Source organism: Argopecten irradians, chromosome 2 (assembly GCF_041381155.1).
Source record: "Argopecten irradians isolate NY chromosome 2, Ai_NY, whole genome shotgun sequence".
Taxonomy (NCBI): Eukaryota; Metazoa; Mollusca; class Bivalvia; order Pectinida; family Pectinidae; genus Argopecten; species Argopecten irradians.
The window spans coordinates 67229115-67245919 of NC_091135.1; the positions used below are offsets into that span (position 1 = coordinate 67229115).

Genomic DNA, 16805 nt, shown 5'->3' on the forward strand with positions numbered 1-16805 from the left:
GTGAAATTTCAGAAGTAACTAAAATTTTCTGAATTGACTTTATCAAATTTCATAACAGCATTATATCATCAATATTCCTATTAATATGCAATGGGTTTTCTTTATCATAAACTCTTCCTATTTATACATTTTTTTTGTTTATATCATTAAATATTCTTATTTATATACAGTGTTTTTTATATCATCAAATATTCCTATATATAAACAATATATTTTACAGACCTGAATCTGACAACAATATCAGAGTTTGGCTTGAAGACTTTTGCTGTTGATTTCCCGAATCCGAAAGGTCCTCCCGCACCCTTGTTTCCCATCATTCCCCCTCTCTGTTTAGATATAAAAGTTAAATTACATATCATACTTGTAACTCCCATCATCAATAGATCAGAATTTATTGATTGCAGCATATCTCTAGCAGTCATCACAGAATCCCTACAATAGTTCAGTAACTAATACAAAACTCTTTATCTCTCACATCTGTTTCGACTCCAGCAACCTTTTTATATCAGCTACTAGCTAACAGTCAGATTGTCATGTATAAATGAAAGAATAGTAAACATGATCCATCAATATTTACAAAAAAGTCCTTTAGTTTGATCAAAACAAGAGTCACTGATAGCTAGTTACATAAACCTAAGATGCAGACTATGTATATTGACATGCTGTGATTCATGATATGAGGAACACCCAGGGACAAAATCATTTAAATCAAATAGAGCAGGAACTAAGGAATACAAAAAGTATAAACCACCAATAAGAGGAATACTTACCCGCAAAAAGTATAAACCACCAATAAGAGGAATACTTACCCGCAAAAAGTATAAACCACCAATAAGGAGAAGCAGCATGTAACTATTCAGCAAAATGCTGGAAAAAAAGGTTCAATGTTATGTTTAAGTTGAAACAACAACATTCACAGTTATAAAATACATTGTTAATTCAAAGAAATATTTTCAAAAAGTTGTTTCAATCATTATTACGTGATCATATTCAATGTACATGTATATTATATCACTTAGTATTATAAACAAAAGTATTTATTACATCTTGTAATTTCTACAATCAAATAAGTACAATCTATCTACAGCCCAAACCTTGTTTGTTTTATTTGGATTAACACAGTTTGTTATACTGTTAACATCTGTATGAAGATAACACAACATGTAGGTAAGGTAAGTAAGACAAGGGACTCCAAAGGGATCTTGGTGACCACCAAACAATGATCTCTGTCTGACAATGAAAAGAGGGATATTTTCTCTGCTTTCAAGCTTCAACTATCAAAATCCTAGATATGGCTGCCTGTCAGCCATTCTGTTGACAGATCAGTCTCAAAATGAAATATACATATCTAGGGCCCATGTAGAGCCTACTTTGCAATTTAAAAAAGATCCCTTCAGTACTTTTAAGAAATAGCAGTAAGAAGAATTGTTAATGGAAGGAAGGAAGGACAACTGACATAAGATGATTTAAATAGCTCATCATCTGATTACTGTGGGCGAGAATATCTTACCTGCCTAATGTTATGTTTTGTTTTTCTGTATAGGAAACATCCACAAAATGTGACTTATCTATTCCAAGTTCTTCCTGTGTTGTCTGTAAAGCCCTCTCGAAAGCATCCACACTTCCAATTCGGAACTCAACAGTCCTTGATTGCAGCTTGAAAAGTAATTTTTATAGCTTCATAAAAAACTTAGGTTCAACTGAATGATTAAAAAAAATCTGTTTACAAAAATGTTAAAATATTATTTTCACAATTTAAAACAAAAGGGCCCATGGGCCTTAATATGCAGTCACCTGAGTTTGTTTAGCAGCTTGAGTCTTCATCTCAAGATGACCTAATAAAGGCTACAGAAGATGTGAAAAAAAACAATTAAAATAATAATACACTTACCACTCCAGGCTTAAAATTGACCACTACAACTTCTTTGTTTTGTACAGTTAGACTTTCCACCTGAGGAGTAAAATCAATCATTATTCAATACATCTTGTTTCAAAGTTACAAGCAAAGCATCATCCTGAATAGTGGCTAAAATATACTATCGAAGAGAATTCTTATTTTAAAAAGTTTAACTAACTGTAATATTATGTAGCACTTTCATTTGTATCAAAACATTTTATATCTAATAAATCACAAGTTGCAATGACACAATTTTCTAAAACCATTAAAATACAAAGGGAAACAATTCTGTATTTGACATCTGAAGAAGTTCTTTCTAAACTGGTTTAATGAAGCATATATAGCAGCATGCATTTTTTCTCATCAGTCCTTTACACAGGTAATTGCTTACTCACCAGTCCTTTACTCAGGTAATTGCTTACTCACCAGTCCTTTACTCAGGTATTTGCTTACTCACCAGTCCTTTCCTCAGGTAATTGCTTACTCACCAGTCCTTTCCTCAGGTAATTGCTTACTCACCAGTCCTTTACTCAGGTAATTGCTTACTCACCAGCCCTTTACTCAGGTAATTGCATACTCACCAGTCCTTTCCTCAGGTAATTGCTTACTCGCCAGTCCTTTCCTCAGGTAATTGCTTACTCACCAGTCCTTTACTCAGGTAATTGCTTACTCACCAGTCCTTTACTCAGGTAATTGCTTACTCACCAGTCCTTTACTCAGGTAATTGCTTACTCACCAGTCCTTTACTCAGGTAATTGCTTACTCACCAGTCCTTTACTCAGGTAATTGCTTACTCACCAGTCCTTTACTCAGGTAATTGCTTACTCACCAGTCCTTTACTCAGGTAATTGCTTACTCACCAGTCCTTTACTCAGGTAATTGCTTACTCACCAGTCCTTTACTCAGGTAATTGCTTACTCACCAGTCCTTTCCTCAGGTAATTGCTTACTCACCAGTTTTTTCCTCAGGTAATTGCTTACTCACCAGTCCTTTACTCAGGTAATTGCTTACTCACCAGTCCTTTACTCAGGTAATTGCTTACTCACCAGTCCTTTACTCAGGTAATTGCTTACTCACCAGCTTTCTCAGGTATTGCTTACTCACCAGTCCTTTACTCAGGTAATTGCTTACTCACCAGTCCTTTACTCAGGTAATGCTTACTCACCAGTCCTTTACTCAGGTAATTGCTTACTCACCAGTCCTTTACTCAGGTAATTGCTTACTCACCAGTCCTTTACTCAGGTAATTGCTTACTCACCAGTCCTTTACTCAGGTAATTGCTTACTCACCAGTCCTTTACTCAGTATTGCTTACTCACCAGTCTTTACTCAGGTAATTGCTTACTCACCAGTCCTTTACTCAGGTAATTGCTTACTCACCAGTCCTTTACTCAGGTAATTGCTACTCACCAGTCTTTACTCAGGTAATTGCTTACTCACCAGTCCTTTACTCAGGTAATTGCTTACTCACCAGTCCTTTACTCAGGTAATTGCTTACTCACCAGTCCTTTACTCAGGTAATTGCTTACTCACCAGTCCTTTACTCAGGTAATTGCTTACTCACCAGTCCTTTACTCAGGTAATTGCTTACTCACCAGTCCTTTACTCAGGTAATTGCTTACTCACCAGTCCTTTACTCAGGTAATTGCTTACTCACCAGTCCTTTACTCAGGTAATTGCTTACTCACCAGTCCTTTACTCAGGTGATTGCTTACTCACCAGCCCTTTACTCAGGTAATTGCTTACTCACCAGTCCTTTACTCAGGTAATTGCTTACTCACCAGTCCTTTACTCAGGTAATTGCTTACTCACCAGTCCTTTACTCAGGTAATTGCTTACTCACCAGTCCTTTACTCAGGTAAATTGCTTACTCACCAGTCCTTTACTCAGGTAATTGCTTACTCACCAGTCCTTTACTCAGGTAATTGCTTACTCACCAGTCCTTTACTCAGGTAATTGCTTACTCACCAGTCCTTTACTCAGGTAATTGCTTACTCACCAGTCCTTTACTCAGGTAATTGCTTACTCACCAGTCCTTTACTCAGGTAATTGCTTACTCACCAGTCCTTTACTCAGGTAATTGCTTACTCACCAGTCCTTTCCTCAGGTAATTGCTTACTCACCAGTCCTTTACTCAGGTAATTGCTTACTCACCAGTCCTTTACTCAGGTAATTGCTTACTCACCAGTCCTTTACTCAGGTAATTGCTTACTCACCAGTCCTTTACTCAGGTAATTGCTTACTCACCAGTCCTTTACTCAGGTAATTGCTTACTCACCACCAGTTTTTTTCCTTCTCAGGTAATTGCTTACTCACCAGTCCTTTACTCAGGTAATTGCTTACTCACCAGTCCTTTACTCAGGTAATTGCTTACTCACCAGTCCTTTACTAAGGTAATTGCTTACTCACCAGTCCTTTACTCAGGTAATTGCTTACTCACCAGTCCTTTACTCAGGTAATTGCTTACTCACCAGTCCTTTACTCAGGTAATTGCTTACTCACCAGTCCTTTACTCAGGTAATTGCTTACTCACCAGTCCTTTACTCAGGTAATTGCTTACTCACCAGTCCTTTACTCAGGTAATTGCTTACTCACCAGTCCTTTACTCAGGTAATTGCTTACTCACCAGTCCTTTACTCAGGTAATTGCTTACTCACCAGTCCTTTACTCAGGTAATTGCTTACTCACCAGTCCTTTACTCAGGTAATTGCTTACTCACCAGTCCTTTACTCAGGTAATTGCTTACTCACCAGTCCTTTACTCAGGTAATTGCTTACTCACCAGTCCTTTCCTCAGGTAATTGCTTACTCACCAGTCCTTTACTCAGGTAATTGCTTACTCACCAGTCCTTTACTCAGGTAATTGCTTACTCACCAGTCCTTTACTCAGGTAATTGCTAACAAACTCCTTGTAAGAGATCTCTTTCTTCTGTTGTGCCATTAATGATCCTAATAATATGACAGCAGCAAAGGCCCCAAACAGAGTAAACAACAGAGATGGGCTGGGCTCTTTACTGTAAGGGAAGAAAATGAGAATAAAATAAAAATGTAATAATAGCCATCCAAATGTCAATTGTCCAAGTTTGAACAAAACTGATGCCATGATCATGACCACCCAGTTATTTGCCATATTACAAAACCTGTATAAAGTGACCTGTTACTATTGCAACAAATTATAAACAAAAAATCTAGATCTTACTTCACATGGTCCCCAATAGAATTGTGATCAAAGTTCATAGAAATTGGTTCAATAGTTTATGAGGAGTAGTGCAGACAAGATTCAAACTGATGACAAGACAAGGAAATTCCAGTATACAGTCGACATCCCCAACTTCAGTGCAGGAAGTATACTAATGATTATGGTCAGCCAGTTTTAACAACAAGAATTCCACGGAAGTGAATGTGTCGCCTGCACAGCAATTTAAAACATCACAGAAAGAAATGGGATAATAAACACAAAAGTTATTGAGCAGAAACCAAGAAATTATCTGTTTGATGATTTTAAAATCCTGTAACTCTTGCAAATATTAATGGATTTTTACCAGAATCAAGCCCATCCAAGATCTCATTGATATGAAGAAATTTTTGGTTGAAATCAGACAATAAAAATACTAAAGTCATAGAGCGGAAACCATGGATTTATCTGTTTTGACGATTTAAAGTCTTTTCACTCTTGCAAATATTGAGATTTTCATCAGTATCCAACTCATCCCAAATCTCATTGATATAAAGTAATATACCAAATTTGGTTGAAATCAGACAATAAATAATGAAGTTATCGCACCGAAACCTTTTAATTTTCTCGGACGCCGATATAGTGATACCTATATGTCCCCCTTACATTGCAGGCGACACAAAAATCATTACGAAATACAAATGCACTGATCTATGAAATGTGAAAATAATTAAACTTTGAATAAACAAGAGGCCCATGGGCTTTAACGGCAAACTGATATTTGATACATATTAGTTATGTCATTAATAGCCAGCTGATGTTTTTTGTTCACAAAATAGGAACATACATCTAATAGGTCTACATACAAAGTTTCAGTAAGCTTGGTGCATATTTACTCAAGTTCTGTTCACAAGGTTCAATAATTATAATTGCAAAGGGTATTAACTCTGTAACAGAGCTCCAGATAAAATTTTAGGTCAATGGGTTTTTACCCCCTATTTTTTTTTTTACTCAATGCTGATTTTACTCCTTGATTTTTTTTCCAGTGCTGAATTGAACATTCCAAAGGATATTTTACTCTTGTGTGAATACTTTTAATGCTGATTTTGGCTTGTTTTTGTAAAGGTTTTAAAGTATATTATATTAGACTGTGTTTATTCATATATTTATCACATATATATATGTGTTAATATTATATAAATATGTTTGATTTCTAAACCAATCTAGTTTTTGTCTAATAAAATATATATTTGTAGGAAAATATTAAATATACGCACAAACCTGAAATCAATGGTTTATTTTCATTTTACAAAATCAGTAAACTGATAAACTGAAAGGTCTGGTGTTATTAGAGTTCTTACAATACCAATTTGAAAACAATCATAGTTCTTGTCACTAAAATATATTTACTGATTTGTGTTGTATTTGCACCATTCAGATTTTGCAAAGTTAGTTACGATCTTCTAACTCATCCCAGATCTTTCCAATTTTAGTCTAAATGCAAAGTTACATGAAACTCAGGTCATATTTACTCAAGTTAATGTGTGGTTCACAAGGTCCAATAATAATTATAAGTGCAAAGGGCAATAACTTCGTAAATTACCGTCTAATCAAGCTGATTTTCAGACTGCTCCAAGATATTTTAAATGTTAGTCTGCATACAAAGTTTCATTAAGCTCAGTTCATATTTACTCCAGTTATTGTATTCACAAGGTTCAATAAACATTACTGCAAAAGGCAATAACTCCGTAAAATACAATTGAATCAGGCCGATTTTCGAACTTGTCTCAGATCTTCCCGATTTTAGTATAATTACAAAGTTTCATGAAGCTGAGTTCATATTTACTCAAGTTATTATGTTCACAATGTCCAATAATAATTATTTGTGATAAGGGCAATTACTCCGTAAATTACAATCAAATCAAGCTGATTTTCATACTTGTCCGAAATCTCTGAGTCTCCAATGTTAGTCTACATGCAAAGTTTCAGTAAGCTACGTTTATATTTACTCAAGTTCATAAAATGATCATAAAGAAATGTTAACGGACGTCACACGACGTCAGACAAAAAACTATCACGATAGGTCATCATGACCATATGTTATTTTTTTTTGTTTATAATTATATAATCATATGAATTTACTCACGGATTTCCGGAAGATTGCTTAGATTGTTTATCAAATTCATCGGAGGCTTTCTTAAATGCTGATCTGAGTTCAGCCCAGGGATCATCAGATTTCCATTTTTTTTCCTCTTCTCTAGGTTTATCATCTGCACTTTTCTTTGGTGGATCCTCCATTTTCTGTCCAGTTGAAGACTCCTCAGCTTCCCTCTTAGGATCTGAGATACAACAGTAAAGGTAGACCACCCATAAAATTAAGAATTTTTCAGAAGAAATTAGGGATTTTTTACAAGATTTTTCAGGGAAATGAGTTTGTTGTTCAGTCTCAGATTTTATTATAGAAAAATTCCTGAGTAATAATCCGAGAGCTATTTTCATCAAAACAAAAAAATTATTTCTTAGTACTATAACTTATTATGTACTTTGATACAGTTAAACCTTTAATGATAATTATATAATGACTTTGGAGCTAAAAGCAATGATATCAATGACAGGCAACCACTATATCAGGTAAGACACTACTCCACCAGTGTTAGAGGTTAACACATACCATGTGACAATCTAATCAAACAAGGGAAATCAAGTTATCATCTTCAATTATCATTCATAATTAAATTAATCAAAGAAAACTAGGATTTCATAAACACTGCCTTTTTCTTTCCTTTCATTTCCTATAAAACTGTTACACTGTCATGCCATTGTAATACACTAGTATGCACATTGTACATGTACTGTATTTTCCCTATTAAGAGCATCCTCTAATAAGAGCGCCCCTCAACATGTTTTTTCTGAAAAAAAAAACAATTAATTTCATACAACTGTTGTGGCAGATTGTGACAATTTGTCTTTGTCGGTGCCAATAAAATACTGTTTCACATCAGTTTGATGTTTATCATATATATCATCTAGTATATTATAACAACTAAATTTATTGCATTGGACAACTTCAGATATTTTTATGCATAGAAACAGCGAGATCGCTATGTTCAAAACAAAATGTGTCACTTGAATGTCCCACACATGTGTTCGGATGAACATTTACTGGAAATAACCTTTTACTGAATATCTATGATAAAGGTTCCTAAATAACAGAAATGTTATCCATTTTATTGTGTACACTTGTCAATATTTCCCATCTGATACATACAAAAGTAGTGATCGAAAGCATTGTCTGCCATTTTGTGTATGCATGGTAAACAAACAGGCCAGCATGAAATGCCAAAATTCCGTGAAACAGATACATTTAATCAATGTTAAATACTTCTGGTGCATACATTTCTTCAAAACAATAAAAAATTCAGTAATTAGTTGACTTTTAAACGTAAATTGGTTATAGTAATCAAATTTCAGAATCAAAGTGCCAAGGCCACTCATAGATACTGTGAACGAAGGATTTAAACAAAGGAATTAAGAAATTGGTTTATCATTTATATTAAATGTAGTTAACATGTTGTAGAACATTGTATTTATATAATGTACAATGTTGAATTTTGGAGTTAAAGAAAAAGATATTTATTATTTTATTATAATTAAAGTTGATTCAACATTTTTTATTATAATTAAAGTTGATTCAACATTTTTTTTTCCTTAAATGACTGAAATATATTTAATACACTGTATATCAAAATTTATTATTTCTGAAATAAGTAGATTTATCAAACTAATAAATCTGGTAAAAATCTGAGTGACATTTTCGTTTTATAAATAATTAATAAATTCTATGTAAATACAAGAGGCCCAGAAGGCCTGTATCGCTCACCTGATTTGTAATGCCAAGTAATGTTCTGAATACAGGTTCATTGTTTCTTTTCTGAAGGAATTTTAATATTAACCTCTAAATCCCCTATTGGGCCCCACCCCTCCTGCCCCCAGGGGGTCAGAGCCAAAATTTATACAAGTTCTGTTCCCCTTCCCCAAGGATGTTTGTGGCCAAATTTGGTTACATTCCATTCAGAACTCTATGACTAGTAGCGATTTAAAGGATTTACCTCTATTTCCCCTATTGGGCCCCGCCCCTCTTGTCCCCTGGGGGTCAGAGCCAAAAATTTATACAAGTTCTGTTCCCCTTCCCCCAAGAATGTATGTCACTCTATGACTAGTAGCGATTTAAAGGATTTACCTCTATTTCCCCTATTGGGCCCCGCCCCTCCTGCCTCCAGGGGACCAAAGCCAAAATTTATACAAGGTCTGTTCCCCTTCCCCCAAGGATGTTTGTGGCTAAATTTGGTTACATTCCATTCAGAACTCTATGACTAGTAGCGATTTAAAGGATTTGCCTCTATTTCACCTATTGGGCCCCACCCCTCCTGCCCCTGGGGGATCAGAACCAAAATTTATACAAGTTCTGTTCCCCTTCCCCCAAGAATGTATGTCACTCTATGACTAGTAGCGATTTAAAGGATTTACCTCTATTTCCCCTATTGGGCCCCGCCCCTCCTGCCCCCAGGGGACCAAAGCCAAAATCTATACAAGGTCTGTTCCCCTTCCCCCAAGGATGTTTGTGGCTAAATTTGGTTACAATCCATGCAGAACTCTTGGACAAGTAGAGATTTAAAGGATTTACCTCTATTTCCCCTATTGGGCCCCGCCCCTCCTGCCCCGGGGGGCCAGAGCCAAAATTTATACAAGTTCTGTATCCCTTCCCCCAAGGATGTTTGTGGCCAAATTTGGTAACAATCCATGTAGAACTGTATGACTAGTAGCGATTTAAAGGATTTACCTCTATTTCCCCTATTGGGCCCCGCCCCTCTTGCCGCCGGGGGGTCAGAGCCAAAATTTATACAAGTTCTGTTCCCCTTCCCCCAAGGATGTTTGTGGCCAAATTTGGTTACAATCCATGCAGAACTCTATGACTAGTAGCGATTTAAAGGATTTACCTCTATTTCCCCTATTGGGCCCCGCCCCTCCTGCCCCTGGGGGATCAGAACCAAAATTTATACAAGTTCTGTTCTCCTTCCCCAAGGATGTTTGTGGTTATTTTTGGTTACAATCCATGTAGAACTTTAGGACAAGCAACGATTTATAGAATTTACCTCTATTTCCCCTATTGGGCCCCATCCCTCCAGCCCCCGGGGGGCCAGAGCCAAAATTTATACAAGTTCTGTTCCCCTTCCCCCAAGGATGTTTGTGGCTAAATTTGGTTACATTCCATTCAGAACTCTATGACTAGTAGCGATTTAAAGGATTTACCTCTATTTCCCCTATTGGGCCCCGCCCCTCCTGCCCCCGGGAGGCCAGAGACAAAATTTATACAAGTTCTGTTCCCCTTCCCCCAAAAATGTTTGTGGCCAAATTTGGTAACAATCCATGTAGAACTGTATGACTAGTAGCGATTTAAAGGATTTACCTCTATTTCCCCTATTGGGCCCCGCCCCTCCTGCCCCTGGGGGGCCAGAGCCAAAATTTATACAAGTTCTGTTCCCCTTCCCCAAAAATGTTTGTGGCCAAATTTGGTAACAATCCATGTAGAACTGTATGACTAGTAGCGATTTAAAGGATTTACCTCTATTTCCCCTATTGGGCCCCGCCCCTCTTGCCCCCGGGGGGTCAGAGCCAAAATTTATACAAGTTCTGTTCCCCTTCCCCCAAGGATGTTTGTGGCCAAATTTGGTTACAATTCATGTAGAACTCTATGACTAGTAGCGATTTAAAGGATTTACCTCTATTTCCCCTACTGGGCCCCGCCCCTCCTGCCCCAGGGTGACCAGAACCAAAATTTATTCAAGTTCTGTTCTCCTTCTCCCAAGGATGTTTGTGGCCAAATTTGGTTACAATCCATGTAGAACTCTATGACTAGTAGCGATTTAAAGGATTTACCTCTATTTCCCCTATTGGGCCCCGCCCCTCCTGCCCCAGGGAGACCAGAGCCAAAATTTATACAAGTTTTGTTCCCTTTCCAATAAGAATGTTTGTGGCTAATTTTGGTTACAATCCATGCAGAACTCTAGGACAAGTAGCGATTTAAAGGATTTACCTCTATTTCCCCTATTGGGCCCCGCCCATCCTGCCCCCGGGGGGTCAGAGCCAAAATTTATACAGGTTCTGTTCTCCTTCCCCCAAGAATGTTTGTGGCTAATTTTGGTTACAATCCATGCAGAACTCTATGACTAGTAGCGATTTAAAGGATTTACCTCTATTTCCCCTATTGGGCCACGCCCCTCCTGCCCCAGGGAGACCAGAGCCAAAATTTATACAAGTTTTGTTCCCCTTCCAATAAGAATGTTTGTGGCTAATTTTGGTTACAATCCATGCAGAACTCTAGGACAAGTAGCGATTTAAAGGGTTTACCTCTATTTCCCCTATTGGGCCCCGCCCATCCTGCCCCTGGGGGGTCAGAGCCAAAATTTATACAAGTTCTGTTCCCCCTCCCCCAAGGATGTTTGTGGCCAAATTTGGTTACAATCCATGCAGAACTCTATGACTAGTAGCGATTTAAAGGAAATGTTGACGGACAGACGGACGACGGACGGACGGACGGACGGACGCCGCGCCATGACATAAGCTCACCGGCCCTTTGGGCCAGGTGAGCTAATAAATTACTGAAATTATCTATTTCATCAATGTCTCTTCAAAAGGAAATATAATAAAACAAGTTAATTAATATCAATATAATAACAACAGAAATATTGCGATTTCCGGATTATGTATTGATTTCCTTGTTAGAAAGTCTAACATAGCTGCCTACATGGCCAGATACTTTTGTCAAATAAAAAGTCATAATTTCAATCCTTTGATGTAATGAAACATTGCTGCAAATAATACATTGTGTATGTTTGTTTAAACACAGCTTGAACAAGTTGAACAGCAAGTGCTATGCAGTGCACTTTCACTACGGTAATGTACCGTTCAGTATAGCTATGAATGTTAGGCCTAATAGCAATGATGTTTAAAGGGGGGGGGGGGGGGTAACTTGAGATTTCACATCTCTAGATGGAAGAGAGTGTAGTTTCAACCAAATAAAAGACTTTTGTAAACACATTTAAATCTTATTTTTTGTATAAATCATTACAACAAGCATAATTAATCATCATTTATAGCATAAATTTTGTATCATTTAAATAGAAAGATAAACAAAGAACATCTACTGCGGAGGATTAAATCAAGAAGGCTGTGTGTGATTTTTACACAAGATGCAAAAGAATATGAAAACGAAATAGTTATAAGTAAACATCGGGAAACATCACTGATTGCCTAATTGTGAACATTGATTATCGTTGTGATAATTATTGTACATGAGTATTTTATTATTATCTACCTTCAATTAGGGTGTGAAAGTTTCATTTTCATCATGGATTGTTATTATTGATTTGATGTGCTCAAGCTTGCCAAGCGTACCTCTGATTGCTGTTTCACAGCATCAAAAATACAAAAATAAAAGCAAGATGACTATAGTCTGTTTCAGAAAAAAAACATCTAAAAATGGCCTCAAATAACGGCGCCCTGTCTTGGCCGAATTACCTGTGCCTGGAGCCCTTATTAGGGAAAAAAACGGTACATATACCAGTAAATGCATGAGTGGTTGAATATGAAATGAAATTTACCAGCTGCTGATTTTGATTTCTTTCTGAGAATCTCATCAAATTTTTCAAATCCTTTTGGAGAATTGGTGGATGCTCGAAGGACTGTGCAGCTGAAATTCCGAATCAGAAAATCCATTTCTTTGGAGTGTAATGCTTTGGAAAGGAGTGTTATTTCTCTTTGTATCTACAAGGGAAAAATATATATGTAACACATAATAACTTAAAATTCAACAGTCAAGCAAGTGATTAACTTTGGCTGCAGCTGGATCTCCTGTCTTCTTTCTAGGGCAAAAAGGAGCAGATCATTGTGGCTTGTAAGGCCAAATGAAAATATATTCTTGTTTCTGGTAACACCCTTTAAAAATGAAGGGTTGATAGGTAGGGATTTTTAAAAAAAAAATTTTTTCGCTTCATCCCAGTTTCTTGCAGTGAAAAACTGAAGTTAACTTTATTCAACCTTATATATAAACCATGGATTTAATTCCCGGGAGATTATTGGTGTCTTAAATTTACAGAATTTGTACCAAAATTCGTTATTCTGTGAAAAACTAAACAAAATTGTTAACAACAAGGTTGTTATTAATGTTTGATTGAGGACAAAACTGATAAAAAGTTTTTGAGTAGGCACTGATTTTATATAAGGGTTGGTCGGGTTACCGGAAACACAAATATTTTTTGTATGGCCTAAGTTATAATACGACATCTGTCACTCATGATCAGATGATCATGACAGAGCATGCCTGGCTACAATGCAGTTCAGTTGGTACTGCCAGATCAGACATGCTGGAGGTGTTAAAATCATCAACAAAATAGATATTGTGGACCATCAAAGAATGTTTTTCTTTGCACAATATGGATCTGCCATAGGACACTCAAAAAAATTATACAAGAGACAAGTTAGACTTAATTAACACCAGCAAAAATGTGTTCAGTAACAGAGTCATCACACAATGGAATTCACTTCCTGAATCAGTTGTATTGGCGCCAACGACCAATAGTTTCAAAAGCCACCTAAACAATCATTGGAAAGACAATCCCAATAAATTCAAACCATCATTCTAATATGTTCAGCCTTCAGGATCAAATGTGCAAAATATGGACCAAGAGACAATTAACGGTTCAATATCCCCTCATCGAAATTATGAAAATAGTTGTTTTTTAAATATAAGTAATGGAAGGATTAGTTAGAGTAAGTGCATCTAAGTATCAAGGCATATTGTCTATAAATTTTATCCAGTTAAAAAAAAAATGAGAAGAACTATCAATATTATGTGAAATTATACCAGTATATATATACGTCACACCGGAAGAAGTATTTATAAGTAGAGAAGTTGTCCACTAAGGTACAACCATATCAGCCAAATGTTGTTTTCATACCGGAGACCTGGCCATGGGTTTGATTCCTGACCTGGTTTTGATACTCGACAAGAATGTGTATTTTTCCCTGATCTACTATTCACTGCCACCCAAATAAATAATAGAAAAACAGTCGTCACCTAACGTCAAGGTCGGTGCACAAACACAAAAGCTCTTGCAACGTATTCGTCCAAAACCCTGGGTGACAAATCCTTCTGACTGATAAATCCTTGATAAACATTGAATTCCATGTATTGTATGTTTACAAACTCAAAATTTATTCCTACAATTTAAAAGCGCGTGATGAATAAAAATCCTAAATTTTATTCAACGAATCAAGTGAGAAATTGAAATTGATCAACAAATTACCTCAAACGAAATTACATAAACTGATATACACGCACGTCGTCCAAAAAAGGTAGTACACATATCTGTGCTGGGGGAAGTTAATTTGTATCTAATGAGGGACAGAAACACCAAGGAGGCCATCAATTAAATAAAGTACAAAATACAATATAAAATCAATAAATAACAGTTAGGTATAGATAAAATTCAACATATTATGATATTTTTGAGAGCTTTGTCAGGTGACATTGTCAATTTCATGATCACGATTCAGCATGGATTGCAAGTGAATAATTTACCTCTTTATTTGGAGACCGTACAGACAACACCCTTCGAAGAATGGCATGGCCTCTACGACCAACAGTCATATATCGGTGGGACATCCTGAATTTTCGACCATGCACCTAATAGATCAATCTTTAAATGAGTTACATCAGAAGCACCGACAAGGGCGCTGTTATGAAAACGCCGGAAGTGAATGCATTGTAACCTTTAGTTTCGTATTTACTGTTTACATAGACTTTCAATATTTACTTCAGGTATTTATAGAGTAACTTTCTCATATGATCAAAGAGAATAATCTTTTATCAATTTACATAAATAATAACATCCCTATTTCGATTTCCTGAAGGAACATTACAATAATATTTAATAGTTTCGTATATAAACGAATTTGGTTGCACATCCTTAACCCGTTTCGGCCAATTTGGACTTCCGGTCGATCGGTCGGTTAGTTATAAAACATAATTGTATTTTTATGCAACCTGAAAGAAAACTGATATAATGGTAAAATGACTACATTAATCTTTTTTTTTTTTTTTTTAAAGAAGAAGTTGCAGAGAATATATGGCAGTGTGTCTAATGAATTAATGAAATGGCAATCTGATAAAATACAGATTCTTATCACTACTGTACGTTTGATCAGAAACATATAGACTATACATAGAGATTGGAAACTCCCTCTGTGTCTTCGTTGACAGACAGAGGGAACTCCGGTTTATAGGCATTTTCCTTTGGCGAACTACTTTTAATTGTATTTTTTAAACATTATATATCTGTATCAATACAAAGTTAAAACATATATATATAACATCATGGTTTATAAATGGCGAATTTGCCAATCTCTCTAATATATGTTTCTGGTTTGAAATTTAACGGAGTGATTTGAATCAGATTGATGAAATGGGAAATAGAGAACATTAAAAATTGATTGAAAATAAAAGTCTGTGTTATGTCACACCTTAAATCTGGCGCTTACCTAATGTTATGCTCTTTAAAGACCCGCTACCTTTCCGAAACGGTAAAACGAGATCGATAATTTAGTAGTTGACTACCACTGCGACAGATGGCAAAACAACGAATTAATGACTTTCCATCGTTTTCATATTTTATGCAGGAAATCTTTTATATGTTTGGTGTCGTAATTTCATCTTAGACCATAGGGAAATATTTTCTGATGTCATTAATGGGTTTTTTTTAAGAAACCTGTATGTTTTGCTCACGAACTGTTCAAATGACTTGTTTCATTGGGATACACATTCCAACTGAGAGGTAATGGTACATCAAAACAAAGTCTGTCAAAATTACTTTAAAGCATTCAAAGAACCTGACAGATAGAGGTGATATGCGTTGGTAATCCACTACCACTAAACAGTTTATAAGTGAGGTTTCATAAAATCTGAAATATGGAAAATAATATGACTGTCCGTACAACCAGAAACATGTGTAATTATTTCAGTTAGCCAATGAGATTCCATTGGTGATCTCGCTCATGCATAATGCATGGAAAAGTTCCATGATGAATTTACACAAGACACTTGCGTGCTATTTTTGTTGAAACGGGGCTGCTATCATCTTATTGGCGGAACTTCATATAGTTGTATACATGTAGGGTGATTTTGAAAGAAAAAAAATGCTTTCTAACGGTAGTAACTGTTTTTATCAATACGTGCTAGAAATGTGATTTTTTAGCCGCTAAAGCTATGTGAGATAAAATTTTTGTCTCTGTGAGCTTTCCATCCTTACATGTATAACTTACGATGTAGAGTATGTACCGAATCTAAACCCTCAAAATCTCTGAAAACGCTCAAGGGAACTCTGGTAGATCCATAATTATATGAACTGTAACTAATTTTTAGATTCCCGTGGCCGAAAGTGCCAATAGAAAATAGAATGTGTAAATCTTGTTTATTAAATGAGATTGAGGACGAGGTCCGTTTTTAATACAATGTGAGTTTTGTGATGATTTACAATGGCTTCTATTAGGTGATGCTCAGAAATATGTCGATTTTAAGGGTATAGATAATTTTAAACAACTCAAATGATTTACATATGTTTGTCCGTTGCTCGCCATAAAGCGTATAGGCCAACGACAACACTCTGTCTTCTCAATCA

General features: G+C 36.1%; 1 protein-coding gene across 1 annotated transcript in view; it reads right to left on the reverse strand.

Annotated features, from left to right (window-relative positions):
* The window catches only part of LOC138316291 (mitochondrial inner membrane m-AAA protease component AFG3L2-like), a 42307-nt gene extending 27427 nt beyond the window's left edge, over positions 1 to 14880 (reverse strand). Inside the window, 8 exon segments of the mRNA XM_069257924.1 lie at positions 223 to 326; positions 810 to 867; positions 1511 to 1656; positions 1892 to 1951; positions 4771 to 4909; positions 7217 to 7409; positions 12732 to 12894; positions 14711 to 14880. Coding sequence (XP_069114025.1) covers positions 223 to 326; positions 810 to 867; positions 1511 to 1656; positions 1892 to 1951; positions 4771 to 4909; positions 7217 to 7409; positions 12732 to 12894; positions 14711 to 14794 — 947 coding nt within the window. The 5' untranslated portion in view covers positions 14795 to 14880.
* Between the last annotated feature and the right edge of the window lie 1925 nt (positions 14881 to 16805).